At 32.7% G+C, this 20,247-nt stretch overlaps 2 protein-coding genes across 2 annotated transcripts; one reads left to right on the top strand and one right to left on the bottom strand.

The window, feature by feature from the left end:
* The first annotated feature begins 2,178 nt into the window (after positions 1 to 2,178).
* On the top strand, positions 2,179 to 8,117 carry LOC108203807 (leucine-rich repeat receptor protein kinase HPCA1). The gene is made up of 19 exons (XM_017373210.2): positions 2,179 to 2,396; positions 2,716 to 2,839; positions 2,946 to 3,017; positions 3,803 to 3,877; positions 4,036 to 4,107; positions 4,199 to 4,360; positions 4,478 to 4,552; positions 4,644 to 4,715; positions 4,826 to 4,897; positions 4,991 to 5,059; positions 5,150 to 5,224; positions 5,309 to 5,380; positions 5,492 to 5,626; positions 5,706 to 6,178; positions 6,279 to 6,428; positions 6,532 to 6,671; positions 6,759 to 6,978; positions 7,106 to 7,341; positions 7,443 to 8,117. The coding sequence occupies exons 1-19, from the start codon at positions 2,315 to 2,317 to the stop codon at positions 7,959 to 7,961; spliced, it is 2,895 nt and encodes a 964-aa protein (XP_017228699.1). The 5' UTR covers positions 2,179 to 2,314; the 3' UTR covers positions 7,962 to 8,117.
* A 9,659-nt stretch (positions 8,118 to 17,776) lies between these two features.
* LOC108206052 (phosphoenolpyruvate carboxylase kinase 2) lies at positions 17,777 to 19,256 on the bottom strand. Its single transcript, XM_017376226.2, has 2 exons — positions 18,391 to 19,256; positions 17,777 to 18,204 (listed from the first exon to the last, which is right to left on the bottom strand). The coding sequence occupies exons 1-2, from the start codon at positions 19,175 to 19,177 to the stop codon at positions 18,155 to 18,157; spliced, it is 837 nt and encodes a 278-aa protein (XP_017231715.1). The 5' UTR covers positions 19,178 to 19,256; the 3' UTR covers positions 17,777 to 18,154.
* Between the last annotated feature and the right edge of the window lie 991 nt (positions 19,257 to 20,247).

The raw sequence follows: 20,247 nt of genomic DNA, 5'->3' as shown, positions 1-20,247 counted from the left end.
TTATCATTTATAATATTTTTATGTAAATATAGTTTATAGTCTTCGTTTGAATACTTGTGAAATGTATTAGTTAAATTATTTATTTATATAGAATTTTACTTCTTCGGAAATTTAAAATTTATCATTTATAATATTTTTATGTAAATATAGCTTGTGGTCTTTATTTGAATATTGGCAAAATATTTTAGTTATATTATTTCCAGATATTTTATTTTCTTAGAAATTTATTCAAATTTTTTACTCATCCAGAAATTTGATTCGGATTTAACAAATGATAAAAAAATTTATTCATCCAGAAATTTTACTCCTTCAGATTTTTTACTCATCCAGAAATTTGATTCAGATTTAACAAATGACCCCTAAAATTAGCCAATTTTAAGTTAGAAGCACTTATTCGTACTGTTTGTTTGTGTAAAAAGTCGAGAAACACTTATAAAAAGTTAGGATTCCTATCTTTTATTTCATAACTCTACTCTTTTCCCAAACACTTTAAACACTTATAAGACTTAATTAATTTCTAACTTTTACTTTACTTTTTTTACTTTAAACAAAAAGTACTTATTTTAAACTGATCCAACAGTCCCTAAATATTGTTTTTTCTAAACTGAGCTAAAAGGGACCGCAACTTATTTAGGAGAAAAGAGAAGGAAAGAAGACGCGCAACTTATGTAATTGTTTAGACCTCGTTACCGCACTAGTGATACTGAACAGGAGTGTTCACCGGACCTCACACCGCACAAATCGCCACACCGCATCACAAAACGCGGTTTTAAATTTTTATGGTGCGATCGCGTGTTGAATTTCTTACAAACCGTGCGGTGCGGGTTGTGGTTTTATATTTAGGTATCGCGGTTCAAACCGCACCGCACCGCATATAAATATATATATATATATATATAATATTTATATTATATAATTATATACATATATTATTCTTATATTAATATATTACATCTTTATTTATTAAAAGATTATACTGACTTCGTGATAGACTGTGATAGACCGAGTCCATATAGAGATGCATTATATTTTATATTTGCCCAATTTAATAGTCCTTACTGTAATTCAATATTAGCTCTAATTTGTATTCGATTCTTGAAATGTTGTACTCCTTTTTAATATAACATTGTTTTCTGAGTTTGTATTTGTAATGTGACCATAGTTGAATGTTGATTAGGCCACTTAATGAAGAGACAAAAATACTTAGTGACTTCTAAATTTTATTGTAATTTTTAATTTTAAATTTATATAATTTTAAAAAGGAAATTGTTAGACGGCACAAATCGCATACATGTGGTTTATGTGGTTTGTGATTAACGCGGTGCGGTCGAGATTTGAATATTTAACTAAACCGCATATGCGAGTTGGTTTGCGATTTTAAAGAAAAACCGCACCGCGAGCACCCCTGTACCGAAATATCATTGGTTTTTACTTTTAGGTCCCGCTCTCAAGTTTTTTAAGGTGAGAAAGTAAGTGAAGGTAAATGAAAGTAAATGTACTTTCACTTTCATTCCATTTTTGGAGTGTAACTTTTAATAATATATTATCGATTTGGGTTTAGATTTCTCCTATAAGTTATGTGGCAAAGTAGATGCTAGAGTTTTTATTCACTTGTATCAAATAAGTGAATATAAATATATCAAACCCGACTAATAAAATCCGTTTCAATATCTTAGTGTATTTGAACTTATCCCACTTCATAAAACCCCTTCAGCATCTCAGCCTCTTCGCAAATGTATAAAATAAAATATCTAGCCGCTGGACTAAAATTCAGGTCAAGGTCCAGACAAGTGTCGATAACACCAACATCTCACATAAACGACCATTTTCTTGTATTAGTTGGCCATGACCCCGTACCCCCGAATAAAATACCCCCAGGGACGGCAATTCCAAACAAGATTCCCGGACGTCAAAATCCAACTCTTAGTCCATTGTCTTTTCTCTAACCAGGCCGGAGAAAGAAATAGTAAAATGGTGCACTGGCACACAACTAAAAAACCCATGCATTTTGCTTATTATGATGTGGACTTAATGCAAAACTAAGCATGATCATAAGGCCTCTCTTCAGTAGTTGGAGGAAAGAGAATAAACAAGAGTTGAATTGGCTTTTAAGATAAGTTTAATCATTGCTACTTGAGAACTTATTTACTTGGGTTACATTTTTGCATAAAGGAGCTGTACCCCTTCAGTGGTTTTTACTTGCCTCCACTAAGGAAAAAGGCTCCTGGTGGTTAGTGTTGTGGATCTCAGGACAGGGGTGGGGGTATTTATGATCTAATTTGAGGGAGTTGAAAGTGGATTCTTTTTGTTTGAGATGGGGCTCTTCAGGGTGCTGGTGGTTCTTGTTTTCTCTGCGCTGATTCGGGGAATTTTATCGAATACTGATGATGGTGATGGTATGTGTGAATCCTCACTTTCCATGTTGCTGTTTTGGAATGTTTGCTCAGATTTTGTATCTGTTTTTATCTACATTTTTTCAGAAGATTGTAATATAATTGGAATGATTTTTTTTTTCAAGAGTACTATGATTATAGATTTATAACTATCAATTACTAGAACAAAAAAAAATTGAGACCTTCTATGTCTTGTTAATTGAGGTATAGAAGCAGCATTGTGATAAACAAGTCTAAAGAGAACTTAGTCTGTATTGTGGGGGTTAAGTATGGTTGTTTTTATTAAGAAGATGACAACTGATATGATAAGTGGTTGGTGCAGTGGCAGTCTTGAGATCATTGAAGGATCAGTGGCAAAATACTCCACCAAGCTGGGGGAAGTCGAACGATCCTTGTGGTAAAGCGTGGGAAGGAGTCACTTGTGAGAAGTCGAGGGTGACTGCGCTGTAAGAATATTCATTTAGATGCATACATTTGAAAATCATTTTGCCTGCTGCATAAGGTATGTAGAACCTTCAATCTTGTTGACAATTGTGGTTATTGATTATACAGGAGCTTATCAACTATGGGACTTGTGGGTAAATTGAGTGGCGACATTGGGGGACTCAGCGAATTGAAATCCTTGTATGACATCTCAGTGCGCTTTGATAGTGTTAATTACTCCCTATTGAAGTCTTAATATGATAAAACGGTTTCAAAAAACTCGGTTCGGTTTTAGTCGGTTCGGTTTCGATTATAAAACCGCAAGAAATGAGAAAAGGAAAAAAATTACGTATTGAATCTTTAAAAATTATTTTACAACATTAAAAGTTATCTTTTTGTATCTTTACGGTATTAGATCGATGAAAAAGTCCAAGGCTGCGAGTCTATAATTTTGATAGTATGTTTCGTACTACTCTTTTGGATAAAATCTAAGGTATGTAAAAAGGATCGAACCTAATTCAAGTATTCTCCAACCTATACCAAACTATAATCTAAATTCTATATATTACTTAGTTATGGTTCATGATATATTAATATAAATATATTTATATATTTATATTTATATGTGTATTATAATTTATAAATAATATTTATTTATTTATTTTAAATAATCGGTTCGGTTCGGTTTATTTCGGTTCGGTTTTAATCTAAAACCGGAACCGCAACCATTAGAATCGGTTCGGTTTTTTAATTTGCGGTTTCGGTTCGGTGCGGTTTTATACGGTTCGGTTTTCATCGGTTTTTAACGGTTTCGGTTCGGTTTCGGTTTCAATTCGGTTTTTTGCTCACCCCTAATAAAACCTGTGGAAGAACATCTTCCAGAAATCGTCTAATATGTGAAATATTTCCCAGTATTTTTAAGTTATGTGACTAAAGGAAGTTTCTTGGTAGACTAGTAGTAATAAGCAGATCTATCTATGTTGCAGGGATCTGTCATTCAACAAAGGTCTAACAGGTTCCCTTTCTCCGGGTCTAGGCAATTTGAAAAATCTCAACACATTGTACGTATCCATCCACTTTTATATACTAAATCGATGTCTTCTGTCTGTTTAGTTATCTCTATCTTTGTTGAGACTGTTTTGAGTAGCTAGCAGAATAAGGAGGCTTGGTTATATGTATCCGACATTCTTTTTGACCATATACTACGATCTATTTTCAGAATTCTTGCCGGATGTGGTTTCACTGGCACTATTCCGACTGAACTGGGAAATCTACCAGAGCTATCCTTTTTGTAAGAACTTCTGTTTTACCCTCAACTCGAATGTACTCCTATGTAGGATTCTGATAATATTTGACTTTCAACAAACTATATTTTTTGGCAGAGCACTGAATTCAAACAACTTCACTGGAGGTATTCCTCGTTCTTTGGGTAATCTGTCGAATCTCTACTGGTTAGACATGGCAGATAATCAGTTGAGTGGATCTATCCCTATTTCATCAATTACTGCCCCGGGCTTGAACTCTCTTAAAAAGGCAAAGCACTTGTAAGTAAATTTCGATGTACTCTCCTACTTGACTTGCAAGCCACCTTTGTTCGTGTCATGAACAACAGGTCATTATTCCTAAAAACTCATGATGTCCAATGTACAATTACCTTGTAGCCATTTCAACAAGAATCAGCTTACAGGTTCAATACCTAAAGAACTTTTCAGCTCAGACATGGTACTTATACACGTGTAAGTTGAGTCTCAATTGAGGATAAGTGTTTTATTTTGTTGAAATTTATTAATTATCACACTAATGCTTCTGTGATTGCAAAAATGACAGGCTATTTGATGGAAACCAGTTAAGTGGGAGCATTCCTAGTACAATTGGAGACGTTCAGACACTGGAAGTTCTGTGAGTTATATTTTTGCTGCTTAAATTCAACCTCAGTTTTGTTTAAGATATACGCCAACCTGTAACTAGCCCTGATTTCCTTGATCATAACATAATTTCATCTGCAACAGTCGGCTAGATAGAAATGGTCTAACAGGCAGAGTCCCGCCAGGCCTCAACAATCTCATCAGCGTTGTTGAACTGTGAGTAATTTTCAGAAAAAATGTGAAGGCATATTTTTGTGTACTTCGTATTCAAAATACTGTGTTTTCTCACTATCTGACATCACACTGCAGTAATTTGGCACACAACAAACTTACTGGCCCAATACCGGACTTGACTGGAATGAATTCCCTCAATTATGTGTATGTCATAACATTTGAACCTAGTGAATATTTGAATAAAGTGATAGAAAACTTATACATCAGAGTGACTACCGTGCTTCCTTCATTCAGGGACTTGAGTAACAATTCCTTTACTCCATCAGAAGCTCCTTCATGGTTCTCAACCCTGTCATCACTTACGACTCTGTAAGTACTAATTATTAATGTGGTCTAGGATTGCATTACATTATAACTTACCTCTCTAATGCAAAACTCTGCTGCAATGTGCAGGGTGTTTGAATATGGTTCACTTGAAGGGCTAGTGCCACAAGACCTTTTTGGTCTTAACCAGATTCAACAAGTGTAAGATGATATATATACTTCAGTTGCTTTTTGCATACAATTCACAAAAGAAAAAAAAGAAGAAGAGAGAATAATGAATCTGTGGTGCTGCTTGCTTCTTTTTTTTCACAGGAAACTGAGGAATAATGCATTTGACAATACATTAAACATGAGTATCAGCATCAGCCAGCAGCTGCAGCTCATTGATTTGCAGGACAACAACATATCCTTTGTAACACTAGGTTCTGGATATAAAAATACATTGATGTAAGCAAGTTCTTTTACGCAATCATAATATAGTGCTTAAATGTGCTTCAGACCAGTAACCTGTGTGATTTGTATCTAGGTTGATAGGAAATCCTGTATGCAACAACGGTCTTGCAAATATGGACTTCTGTAAGCTTCAACAACAAACATCACAGTCGTACTCAACTAGCGTAGCTAATTGTGCAAAAAAATCTTGTGCTTCTGGTCAGAAGCTCAACCCTCAGAGCTGTGAATGTGCATATCCATACGAAGGGATATTATACTTCAGAGGCCCTTCCTTCAGAGAGTTGTCTAATGCTACGATTTTCCATTCTTTAGAAATGAGCCTATGGGTTAAGTTGGAATTGACTCCAGGGTCAGTTGCCCTGGATAATCCATACTTCAATAGCGACGACTATCTGCAAGTGCAGATGGGTCTGTTTCCATCAGATGGAAAACATTTTAGTAGGACTGAGATTCAGAGGTTGGGTTTTGCTTTTAGCAATCAGACTTACAAGCCTCCTAACGAATTCGGTCCTTATTATTTTATAGCATTTCCATATTTATTCCGAGGTACATATTATGCACATATATTTCTTCTGTATATGCATATCTATGTTTGAAGGTCTACCTATCTTTCAATGAATATTTATTCAACTTAAAAATGCTTCAGGTGAAGGTGGGCCATCTATTAGCTCAAGTGTTCTTGCAGCAATAATAAGTTTAGCTGTTATTATGGTCCTGGTGCTTGTTGGGCTAGGATTATATGCTGTTCGGCAAAAGAAGCTTGCAGAGAGAGCCATTGGATTAAGCAAACCATTTGGTAAGTCTGTCTGATATACAAACTGCTGTTCACATTTGCTATCTCTCTTAAGGTATGTTTAAGCCTTTTTTTGTGACTGGTTCCTTGGGATATTGTGATTCAGCATCTTGGGCTCCAAGCGGAAAAGACAGTGGAGGTGCACCACAACTAAAGGGAGCTAGATGGTTCTCCTATGATGAGCTCAAGAAATGCACAAACAACTTCTCTGATACTAATGAGATTGGATCCGGTGGCTATGGCAAGGTAGACCATCAAACTCCTTGCTTAATATGATATCCAAGTTTTCTGCAACTTTATTTTTAAGCCATGTTTACCCTTTAAATATACAAGGTCTATAGAGGAATCCTCCCCAATGGGCAAATAACCGCAATTAAAAGAGCTCAACAAGGTTCAATGCAAGGCGGACTAGAGTTTAAGACTGAAATTGAATTGCTTTCACGTGTTCATCATAAGAACCTTGTTGGCCTTGTGGGATTCTGTTTTGAACAAGGAGAGCAGATGCTGGTTTATGAATACATGCCCAATGGAACTCTTAGGGAAAGCTTGTCAGGTAACTTTCTTTTACTCCACTCCAACTTGTAAATAGCATGCCCATAAATTTCCCTATGTTGCATGAACTAAACATGCTTCCTGTAATTAAGAAAAATCTCCATCTTTGTTGTGATGGTGCATTTTAGGGAAGTCTGGCATTCATCTAGACTGGAAGAGGAGGCTTCGAATTGCTCTGGGTTCAGCAAGAGGATTAGCCTATCTACATGATCTTGCAAACCCTCCTATAATTCACAGAGATGTGAAATCCACGAATATATTGTTGGATGAAAATCTAACAGCAAAAGTTGCAGACTTTGGCTTGTCTAAGCTAGTTTCAGACAGTGAAAAGGGGCATGTTTCTACTCAAGTTAAAGGCACATTAGTAAGTATCACCAAACAAGTTCTTCATGTTTGAAATCCACTTAAACTAATTAATTTCATAAGATAATACTTTAACTAATCATCTTAACATCTTCATCACAGGGCTATCTAGACCCTGAATACTACATGAGTCAACAACTAACTGAGAAGAGCGACGTATATAGCTTTGGCGTGGTAATGCTTGAGCTACTAAGCGCTAGGCAACCAATTGAGAAAGGAAAGTACATTGTCCGCGAGGTCATAATCATGCTAGACAAAAGTGAAGAAGAGAATTACGGCCTAAAGGAGTTAATGGATCCGTCTCTCAAAACGCTCACCAATCTTGCAGGCTTCGAAAGGTACTTAGACTTGGCACTGCAATGTGTCAAAGAGTCAGCTGCAGATCGTCCAACAATGAACGAAGTGGTCAAGACACTAGAAACCATACTAATGAATGATGGACTGAACACGAATTCTACGACTTCTGCATCTTCATCTGCGACGGATTTTGGACACACAAACGGAGGTCCTCCAGCACATCCCTATGATGCTAATGCATTCACCAGAAAAGATGTGAATGATAGCGACGCGTTTCAGTACAGTGGCGGGTTTAATATATCAGCAAAATTGGAACCTAAATAAAGGATGTAGATACTGCTATTAAGTAGTACAATTGTTTGTGTGTTTACATTGTTACATTCTGGGAAGCCTCTTCAGTAATTTTGTAACTAGTATGACCAAATTTGTTTATCTGTTTTTTTAAGGCTCAGCTCTAATACATTGTTTCAACGAACTTTACTCTGTGTCTTGAATCATGCATGTAAGTTCACTACAAACTTTCAACCGGGAGACACTACAAAACAAAAAAATCAGAAAAAAATTATTTACAAATACTTTTACCGAATTCATTGAAATGCGTGTAAATAGAGGAGGCTCACTTATTCCGGGACAGAGTGTGCAAAAATATTCAGGTCAAGTCTTTTTGTCCAGTTTTTTTAACCTATCTAAACAAATGCAGGCCACAGTGCTTCAGTGTTTATAGACTCAGCACTTGCAATTGGAATGGTTAAACTGAATTGGTATGAACTGATCCTATATGCAACAACCAAAGATTTAAAGAGTGAGTTTATTTATTTTCATGATGTGATATTAATTATCTTACTTAGTAAGTCTTGCTACATACACAATATGAGGTGACAGTATCATTTTGCTCAGTTCAGCTTAGCAGGATTGAGTATTAAGCTTATCATTTTTTCTTATTTGATGTATTTAAAAAAGAAAGCAGATGCAGGCAGGAAAGCATGAACTTCTTTACAAATAATCTGTTTCTGACTTTTAAGTTATAAGCCGTCAAAAAGAAAAACTTTGGCCAAACTGGCCCCGAGTCCTTGGACAAAATTTCTGCTTCTGAAATACAGCTACATGTAATTAAGAATAAAATATATATTAATTAATATAGGATCGCGCTCAAGAGAGAACGAATGCTTAAAATAGAACCATGGAACCACTGAGGTTCTGCTGCAGAATCCTATTTTTTTCATAGATTTTCAAGATCTAAATCTAAATACATGTTTTTTTGCATCGTTGTGCTTGTTCAAAAGTAAATTCAAAATATAATACATAAATAAGACATTTTTGTCATGTGCAGTTATGCTGCAGAACCCTAACTAATACTAAAAATAAACTAATGGTTCTACGTCTAATGGTTCTATTTGAAACATGATCCATATTATATATTTGAATGTTATAATATTGATTAGGTGGTATTTAATATATAAGTTAAATTTTATAACATTATTGTTATAATGGTATTTGTGTGTCTTTAAATGTGATATTAAGCGGAAAGTTATTTTTTTATGATGAAAAGGATTGATGAAGCACATATATAATGGTCTAATTCCATTTGACGCATAAGAAAATGCATAATCAACTTCATCGGAATCTCAAAATTATGTTATCTTATACTAATTTGCAAGTCTATAATTCCTTCATTGATATCAGAGCTATTTTTTCTTTGATTTTGTACCGAAGTTGTTGGAGGCTTGACTAGGCACATGCTAAGCACTAAATGAATTTAGATGCTTATGTGTGGTTGTCGTAAATGCTGAGGGTTCATTATTATTCAAGAGTGTAAGCTAATCAAAACTTAGAGGAATTTATCAAATTTTGTGTTTAATGTGTGCACATGAACACACCATTAGAAAAACCGTTGTTGAGATATTATTCACGAACCACGTGGTTGCCCGCTCGGAGCGCAGGATCAGTGTCATGAACTTAAATGGATTTATCAAATTTTGTGCTTAATGTGTGCACATGGACACACCATTAGAAAAACCGTTGTTGAGATATTATTGATGAACCACGTCGTGGTTGCCCGCTCGGAGCGCAAGATCAGTGTCATGACTTATACATATACTAGCCTTTAACCCGTAGTTACAGAGGGAGAGTACCAAATAAAAATTATAACTAAAATTTTATACCACAAATTATATCCATGTTGGTTTAGTATAGTATAATATAGATATCTAGCAATTACTCCCTCGATTTTTTATTGTTTTTCTTGTTTGTAGAGATTGTTCATAATATGAGATAAATTATTAATTTATATCTAATTTATAAAACTAAATATAGTCGTCAATGATTTTATTGAATTCGTATTCATGAGTTTTTTAACATAATAAAGAATATTAACGATTAGAGTGTATGTAATATTAAGAGGAGGACTGTAATGTTAATTAATATATTAATATACTAGTGTTTTAGCCCGCGCTCCGCGCACGGGTTTCAAATTTTTAATGAATTTTGTTATTATTATTTCACAAATACATTTAATAAATAATTATATTTGAATTTTCAAATAAAGTATAAAGTAGGAAGAAAAAAAATTATATACATACATACATACATACATACATACATACATATATACATACATACATATATACATAATATCTTTTATAATATATTTATTATTTAATATATAATAAAATTAAAACAAAATTAAGATATTTATATTTAATATTTTATATATATTTAATATTATTTGTTGAATAAATAATAATTACTCGTGTAATATCCTTCAAGTTCAGGTTTAAAATTCCTAAACTTTTCAAGTTTGGGTTCAATTTTGGTATTTGCGAAACCAATTTCGATCGACCCGATTGATATCTGTAACAGTGATACATATCTACTATGATCAAGGTGACCTACATAAAATGTTTAATACGTACTATTAATGACGTAATATTAAAATTTATAAAAATATTTTTTATAATATCTATATCACTATGTTAAAAACTTTAATATATATTATTCCCAAAATTAAAAATTGATATATTTGTGACATAGCTAAATATTAGACGACTCCTAGATATTAAATATTAAATAAAAATATAATTATAAATTTCAATTTTAATTATACGACTCATATTAAATATTAAATAAAAATATAATTATAAATTTCAATTTTAATTTCAATTTCAATTTCAATTAATTTAAATATTAGACGACTCCTAGATATTAAAGTGTATGTAATATTTGTTTCAAAAAAAAAAAGTGTATGTAATATTAAGAGGAGGACTGTAATGTTAATTAATATATTAATATATATGTAAATAAAATAAGGCAGCGTGAGCACACACTCAGTTGTCTAGAAGCACACCTCCTCTGATTGATAACACACTCTGATTGATAACACAGATATTAGATGTATATGTACAAAAATAATGCAAATATAAGCACCCTATTATTCAAAAGCACACCTCGTTTGACGTAGGACCTCACCTACTATGTAATTTATGGAGTAAGTAATTAATCAAACCAGCATGAGATATCCTTATGGTTCTCCATGTGCCATGTGGTGCAGGTTTCTTTTTTAATCAAAAAGCTTTGTAAAACCTTTTTGCAATCCGATATTAAAAACTTAACTTTCCGTTTATTTTAATATTTTTTTTATCTGATAGATATATTAAACTCTTTATAATTTATATTTAAATATTTATTTTTGAATAAAAAATTTAAATTAAATTAAAAAGTTATATCTTATAAAAGTCTTAATATAACTTAAACCTATATCCATAAAATGTAAAGGAACCGGGAGAATATTACTCCCTTTTTCTCATTTAATTCTATACATTATCTATTTGGCCCGCACTTTAATTTTTTTTATATAAATATGAGTTATAACTTATTTTTAAGAATTTTTTTTTTGAACAAAAATTTAATAGTTAAATTATATTCAAAAAGTAAATTTCAAAAATAAATTATAAAAGATATATTAGAAGAGCATTAGCCGCTCCCGCATATGGGGGTGTACGCAGTTTGGGTTGGGCGGGTTGGCGGATTTATCGACCCAACCCAATTAAGTCGGGTTTTCAAAATTTCAACTCAACCCGAACCGTATAAATTTGTAACCCAAATCAATTTGTACTACTTCAGTTTAGATCGGTTTGATTGGATTAATAAATATTATAATCGCTGATGTCAAATAGGTTTTCAACATCCAATTTTTTACACTAAAAATTACTTTAACAATTTTGTCAAAAACATAAAATTGAATTCAGTTAAAAAAATAAGTGGTGACAAATAATGAGCAAATATATTCTTGAATTTAATCTCATATTCTCATTCATGTTTGTTTGCTACTTAAACAGATAAATTTAAAGCCATAAATACATTTACATAGCAAACAAACAATATTCATGTTTGTGTGCTCCTTGACAAACATAATAATGAATTTAGTCTCATATTCTCATTCATAAATTTAATCTCATATATATTTAAATAACAAACAAAAATTACTATATTAAATTTAAGAAGCACACAAATACAATAAAACTAAATAGACTAGGCTAATATGTGACGGGATTGATAAATCTAATATATTCTCATCTTTTTCAATCGGGATGGGTTGGATCGGTTTATAAAATCCGAAGCCCATATCCAACCCAACTAAATCGGATTACTACATTTTCAATCCAATTACTCATCAGATTAAAAAATTTCGGTTTGAATCCAGACGAAATATAATCGGTTTGGATTGGGTTGTTCTGTTTCGCCTTTTCCTGTACACCCCTGCCGCATATACAACTTACCGACTCAGGGGAGAAAAGGATAACAAGATAAAATATAAAATTCAAATTTCAACTTTCAAAGACATGACGCAGTTTTTATTATTGTTTATTATTCGAATTCCCGTGAATTTATTATGAGCCCATGGCCACTGCATCAGGGGTGTTGTGAACTTGTGATCCCCTCTCCATTATTGTTGCCACCTATTTGTATATGTTTTCTTTTGGCTGGATATCTGGATGTGTTATTTTATTCAGTTATATGTGGTACCCCAAACATTTCTATTATAAAAAATATGAGTATGTTTATACATATTTTTTATCAGCATATACTATATATCCATTTTTGCATATGCTTATACTGACTTTCAAAAACATACGTGATTAATGGAAAATATTACTAGGTTTCCCAAAAAATTATCTCAATTTTTTTTTTCAAATAGTGTGTCGAAGTCTGATCCGCTGTATTCACTCCAATAATAATGAGACTTCTTGTATATACATCAATCACTTATCATATATTCCTTTTGTCTGTCACATCATTTGATAAAAAATTTTGAATAATTATTTTTAGAGCACGTAGCATTATCCGTGATTGATTTATAATCATGTATAATATAAAAAACGTCTCATTAAATTAGAATATACTCCCTCCGTCCCGATCATCTGTACACGTTCACTGTTTGCATGTATTTCGAGACTCTTATAAAGTATAGTTTTGTAATGTTTTTTTAAATTTTTTTTGAATAAAAGTTTATATATCAAATTTCTATTCAGGAAAAAAAGAATTTGAAAATATATTATGAAATTATACTTTAAACGAGTCTTAAAAAACGTGTCAGAAAATAATGCATACAATTGAATGGAACGGAGACAGTACGAGTATTCGTTTTATTTACATTTTGTTTAATGAGACATAATTACTAAAGGACAAATTGAGAAAATATATTTATGTTTTGTCTCGTATGTAGGTTACTTTTATTTTATAAATTTTATATTAAAAGATAAATTTTAAAAATATTAAATTCTCATCTTATTTTGCGTAGATTTTCGTACAACTTAAGTTATAACTAATAACTTAAAATATAAATTGGAAGCGAAAATTACAATCGAATGATCGGGTACTTCTATATTAATGTATACTTTATTATTCATAAAACATAAATAAAAATCGATAGTTTGTTTATTTGAATAACATAATATATTATTAATAATTTGATAAGTTATTCCTGAAAATCACAAAATAATAAAGTTGTTTAAGATATACATCCTAGCAACTGATCTTTTTAAATTTTAATTACTTTCTAATTTATTATATATATATATATATATATATATATATATTATTAAGTGGGTGTTTGTTTAAAGTTATGAGCACTTATTCGTACCGTTTGTGTAATAAGTTAAAAAGCACTTATAAAAAGCTAGGAATGCTAGCTTTTATTTCAGACTTCTACTTATTTCTCAAACAGTTTAATCATTTATAAATCTTAATTTACTTCTAACTTCTATTTTACTTTTTTATTTTAAACAAAAAACACTATTTTAAACTCACTAAAACGCCCCGGATTAAAAAGTGTTTCGATTTTGAAACATTAAGTTGTTTTCAACAGGACATGATTATGGTGTCTTGGAATGCAAGCAGAAGTAGATAATTGATACTCTAAGTTAGGTGTACTAACTTATCAATCGGTGCTGGTCCACTTCTGGAATTATAATAACTTATCTCCACGCCACCTCTTGCCTAGTCCTCTCACAATAAAGCCAGTCTCATCTCATTTCCGACAATGTGTATCATCACTTCACTGAATGATACATAAACTGATACTGTATCAATAGACACTGACATGGATATGTAAGTGATCTTATCTTAAAATCATAGAGTAGGAGTAATGGGGAGTGTTTGATCATAAGCATGGAATGGCAGCAGGTTTGTGGCTCCGTAATAGAAATAATATTCGGATATGTTGTTTTAAAAATTTTCCTTAATATGTCTTTTTCAGATTTCAAATTTTTTCAAAAATAAGAGTATATTTTTAAAATTTATAGACATTGTCAACTCACTATTTTCATCTTTTATTTATTACTCCCTCTGTCCCCCGAGTAGTATACATTGGGAGATGGGGACGCGGCACGGACTTTAATACTCCTGTAAAGTGTAGTTGTGTAATTTATTTTTAAAATTTTCTTTTTCTAAATTAAAGTTTGGATGTTATATTTTTATTCAGAAAAAGAAAATCTCAAAATAAAATTACGGAGCTATATTTTATATAAGAGCATTGAAATGCGTGTCGAGCAGTTGAAAAGAATTAAATGGGACAGAGGGAGTATTTATCAATTAAATAGTGATAGACCACACGAATTCATCTACTCTATTCGTGTTTTATACTATTTTATACTCCCTCTGTCTCATGTGATTGTTTATGTTCATTGTTTTCACCTATTTTTAGGTTTTTATAAAGTATAGTTTTATAATATTTATTTAATTTATTCTTTTTGAATTAAAATTTAAATATCAATTCACAAAAATAAAAAATAAAAAAATATTATAAAACTATACTTTACAAAAATTACAAAATACATGTCCAGAAATAATGTAAGGAACATGATGGGACAGAAGGAATACTAAAAAAAATCCTTGGAGAAAATGAAAACTTGACTTGACTAAGAGCTCATTTGTTTACTCCTGATTAGAGCTGAATAAGGTCTAACTGACCGAAACATCTGATTCATCTCGTTTGGGATGCACTTGTTGCAGCTGACCGGATCTTAAATTGTGCTGACCTATTCATTTCAAAAACTCTGGCGGAACGAGTCATACACGTAATACTACCCTGAAATTAACCATTACATTATATTTAGAATTTTAAATATATTTTATATTAAACACTTATAAGATTTCTATAGTTATTACATATAAATTTCATCGAAAGATTATTTAACTTTTTTGTTTTTTATTAAAAATTTTGTCATTCAGATATTTTAAAAAAATTATCAAATAATATTATTCATTCAGAATTCAGATTTTTTAATCATTCAGACCAATCAGATGTATTATTCATTCATATATTAATTGTTCAGATTTATCAAATGACCCCTAAGCACTCGATCGAATCAAAAGACCTTTCCGGCACTTATCGTAGCATTCTACTTCATTCCTTGACTGTAGATAATAGCATCAAAATCTTAAATTAAATAAATAAGGATGAAGGATTCAAATCGAAACCCCTTTTGAATCGAGTTTTAAATTATATTAAGTAATCTGCTCATCTAGAATTTCAAGAGTTAAAGAAAATCTTTTTTTTAAGGAAGTTAAAGCCAATCTTAATTACACTTATACTGTTCCGCACAAAATCATCTAAATAAGTATGAGATATGAGTGGCTTCGGTCGGTGTTTCTTTTGTATCTTCTCTTTAGAGGAATTTCTTATATTAATGAAATTGTGTTTAAGAAAAAAAAATATGAGAAAAATCAAAAAGAAAAATATTTAGAGAACATTTCACCGTTATTAAATGAACAGAATAAGTATTTATTAAAAGGAGATGGGGAAAGGAGAGAAAAACGAATTAGTTGAGGATGACAGGAGAAAACTAATGGAGGAGGATTAAAAATTAAAAAGTTACTTATAAAATGAGATTTAATGGGAATATCATATATAAATATCGGTTTTTTATTGGTGTGCCCATGGACACACAATAAGCACTAACTCCTATGAGTTTGGTGCATTTTTATTGGTCATCTAATCATAAATAAGAATGATCCCCTGCATATACATCAAGTCCATAATTCAAAATCCACCAAATTTATCAAATTTAGTACTTAATATGTGCCCCTGAGCACACACTAGAAAGACCCTATAAATATTGATGATGTTGTATGAGAAATTGACACGTGAATATATGGATGATATCAGCCGGGCATTAAATATGAATGAGCCGTTTTTTGTTTTCGCCTTTCGTTTAGGTGACGTAGAAGATCAGTAAGAGCATTTACTCGGCGCATTTCGAATCTTTTCTTCGAGCATCTCCAATAGTCTTTTAACTCACTCCTAAATATAATATAAAAATATTAGCTCTTAGTGATTTAACGTGGGTTCAACTCCAACAACACTTCTTATATTCACTCCTCATTTTATTTTATATTATTAAAAGTAAGTCATGTGCATAAAAGTACAAAAGAAAGTAGATGGAGAGCAAATGTTTTCTTACACATTTATTATAAAATATTAGTTAAGAATGACTACTAGCTCTTAGAATTGAAGAAAGAGAAGAGAAATTTAGAAAATTTAAGAGTGACTAGGAGCTTATTGGAATAAAAAAATGACCATCCTCTTCAAATTTCAATTTAAGAGCCCCTCTAAAGAGACTATAGGAGATGCTCTTCTCACCCCCATTCCTTGATGGTAGATTAGGAGCACACTAAAGCATATTCCGTGGATTCTGGTTCCAGTTAAGAAAGGATTTAAATGCAAGCAAGTGGGAACAATGAAATTACTTGGACAAACTCTAGTAACAACAATCACATGCCTCGTTAAACTCAGATAACTCTGCTCTGGATTACAACCACAATTTCACCTCCACCATCAGCCTTCTAAATTTGGTTTCGAAGTACACGGAGCCAAACTGAGTTTGACTAAATTTAATCAATTTCGATTTTGACCCGATTTTCTACTACTCAGATCGGTTTATCGAGTGATATTTTGTAGTATTCTCTCCGTCTCAATTTATAAGTTTTTTTTGAAAAAAAAATTTGTCCTAAAATATTTGTTCATCTCTTCTTTCAATACAAATTTATCTATATATTAATTGTGACTTTTTTGAAACTCAACATTATTCTCATTTCTCAATGCACTAAATCCCTATATTTATTGTGAAATTTTTTAAACTCAACTCTGTTCTTACTTATCAATATACTAATTAATGTTGAATGAAGTAAAATTATATTCAACCAACTTTTTTCTTAATATGCGTCTTTTTTTTTAGTATACGTGTTTATTCCAAAATAGACGAGACAGAGAGAATAGCGTTTACTCGGGATATATCTTGACCGTAAATTAGTAGCATCTCACATATAAAGGGGCCGTTTGGGTTAGTTTAAAAGAAGTGACTTCTTGCTTATAGTAAAGAAGTGGAGTAGAAGTGAGAAGTAAAGAAGTTAATAAAATGTTTGGAAAAGAAGCAGAAACTGTGAGATAGAAGCTAGCATTCTCAGCTTTTTAAAAGTGCTTCTACTTCTTTACACAAACGGGTCAAGAGAAGCAGAAGCCAGAAGCAGCTTCTGCTTCCTGGAACCAAACAGGCCCAAAGACTTTATTTCCTATTCTAAGCATATTCCATGGATTCTGATTCCAGTTAAGAAAAGATTTAAATGCAAGCAAGTGGGAACAATGAAACAACAATCACATGCCTCGTAACATATGAAACTCAGAAAACTCTGCTCTTGATTACAACCACATTTTTACATGGATCATCAGCCTTTTGATCAGGAGAAAAACTCTACTGCCAAACCAAAAAAAAACAGAACATTGGGTACAAAGTACAAGCACCACAATTCCTCAACTCCTACCAGTAATATACATTATCACTTGTTATTTTCACTTGCATACATTCAAAATCTCGTTGAACCTACTACTTCCCAGGACCACAACTACTTCACTTCCAATATCTTCAACTAGAAATAAAGGATCTGTCATCTGTCCTCCTCAATCTCCAACTCTCCGCGCTGCAAAATCTTTCGGCTGAGATTCCTCATATCACTTTTCATGCTTAGTCCATATGATTCAGTAATTCACCTCCATTTAGCACCCACGGATGTCCTGCAATACATTAATTTGTCGTTAATAAACTAATTTATTTTCCATTGCATAACGTTTGTTGTAGCATAAGATCTCGTTCCACTGACTACTTAACATGATATCAGAGTTCCGCTTATGAGAAATGTTGAATCCTTAATGTTACTTAACAACAAAATGAGAAATGAGAAATGAATTAGGAGTACTCACGGAGAACTTGATCAGCGGAGAGTCTCCTCGAAGGATCCTTGCACAGCATCTTCCTCAACAGGTCCTTAGCCTCCGACGACACCGATCGGAAATTCCTGCTCGGAAACCGCAAATTCCCCCGCAACACCTTCTCAAAAATCTCCGCAGGCGAGTCGCCGTAAAACGGAGGCACACCGGACAACATTATATACAAAATTACACCGCAACTCCAAACATCAATCTTCTCGTCATAATCCTGCCCCGACAAAACCTCCGGCGCCACATAATAAGGCGTGCCTACAATTCCACTCATCATCTCACTCCCGCACCCAAACCACTCCGCCGATCCAAAATCCGCGAGCTTCAGCCTGTCTCGGGAATCAAACAGCACATTCTCCGGCTTCACGTCCCGGTGCGCTATCCCTAATCGATGACAATACGCAATCGCCGTCATCAAATCGTTGAAATACCTATTCGCCTGAGGCTCCGAGAGCGGCTGGTTGTTCGAGATCCGGTCAAACAAATTCGGCGAATCGCAGATATCGAAGACGAGGTGGAGATAATTCTCGTCTTCGTAGATGTCGTGAACTTGAAGAATATTGTTATTGTTGCCGGAGAGGAAGTGATTGATTTTAGGCTCTTTCTGGAGACACTCGAGGTCGGTGGAATCGACGAGGAGGCGCTTATCGATGGACTTGCAAGCGAATGATTCGCCGGAGGAGGCGGAGAAGCAGCGGTAAACGACGCCGAATCGTCCACGGCCGATCTCTTCGCAAATTTCGTATTCTCTGTTGAGCTTTTCACACATGTTCTTCTTGGTTTGTTTCTAGTTAGGTTTTTCAGAGGCGGTGGTGGGGGTTTTATATAGAAACTTAGCTGGGGGTTTCCAAACCGAATATTCCAAATTGGACTGTGCGAGTGTATAATTTAGAATGTGATACGTCATCGGTGAGCGTAGTATTTTTTTTGTTACTCGGTTTGCGATACGGGGGACGTGTGTAAAATTGAGAGGCTTATTCGACAAGTGCTTGCTTAAATTTGTGACACATGCTTGGCATGCGAGGAAACTAACATGTTTCGTGTCTCACTTTTACTTTCATGGCATTTTTGTTTGTTTTTTTCTTGATTATTTCAATTTATTTTGTACGAACTAGGGCCCATATAGTGAGTTGTATCGACTTTAATTCCGAAATGATAAGTACGTTTTTACTTTTTAGTACTAAGGGAGTTGTACCGAATTTCATTTAATTTAATTCCGTAACCGTAAGTGTGTTTTTGGTGAACTTTTTTTCATTTTATTAACAATTTCGTTGGCTTGTCATGATCTTAAACCGTGCAATTATAAAATATTTACATTTACTCTCTTCGGTTTAAAAGGAATAAAAGGAGTATTTAATGTTTTTCACAAAGAAACGTGAAAAAAAAAATTGATCTCTCTGAAAAGGATTCTGAACGATTCTCTCAACGAGCATAAATTTTTTTTCCAAATTTTCATAAATATTTCTTTGATGAAATTCTTTCTTTTTTATGGCCGATATTTCTTTCATATGAGCTAGTTGGCTTTTATTATTTAATTTAAAATATATTGATCATTTATTTTCATATGTTTCTTAAACCTATTCTTTTCCGATAAATATTTGATATTTAAATTTTTATTTACAGAACAAATTTAAAATGAGTCGCATGATTATGTCATCAATGCATTTTAAACTACGTGACCAAGCTAGTGAAATATTTCAAAATCAACTGAGGTGGTGTGAGATTGAGTTATGGCTTTCGATATCCTATATTTGGTTCACTTTTTTTTCCGGGTTTTAAAACTCTTTTCTCATCCTTATATCATTTTTAGCCGACCAAAAATTACTAATCTGAAATGAA

The sequence above is a fragment of the Daucus carota genome, chromosome 1, assembly GCF_001625215.2.
Source record: "Daucus carota subsp. sativus chromosome 1, DH1 v3.0, whole genome shotgun sequence".
Lineage (NCBI taxonomy): Eukaryota > Viridiplantae > Streptophyta > Magnoliopsida > Apiales > Apiaceae > Daucus > Daucus carota.
The sequence above is the reverse complement of the archived record's forward strand: the minus strand, read 5'-3'. Positions and strand labels throughout refer to the sequence as shown.

Bases quoted from the DNA above. Each gene is read 5' to 3' on its own strand.
- LOC108206052 (XM_017376226.2), bottom strand. From the start codon at position 19,177: ATGTGTGAAAAGCTCAACAGAGAATACGAAATTTGCGAAGAGATCGGC. The intron at 18,205-18,390 runs GTGAGTACTCCT...AATGTATTGCAG, and splicing joins CTCCGCTGATCAAGTTCTCC to GACATCCGTGGGTGCTAAAT.
- LOC108203807 (XM_017373210.2), top strand. From the start codon at position 2,315: ATGGGGCTCTTCAGGGTGCTGGTGGTTCTTGTTTTCTCTGCGCTGATT. The intron at 4,553-4,643 runs GTAAGTTGAGTC...CAAAAATGACAG, and splicing joins GACATGGTACTTATACACGT to GCTATTTGATGGAAACCAGT. The intron at 6,672-6,758 runs GTAGACCATCAA...TAAATATACAAG, and splicing joins GATCCGGTGGCTATGGCAAG to GTCTATAGAGGAATCCTCCC.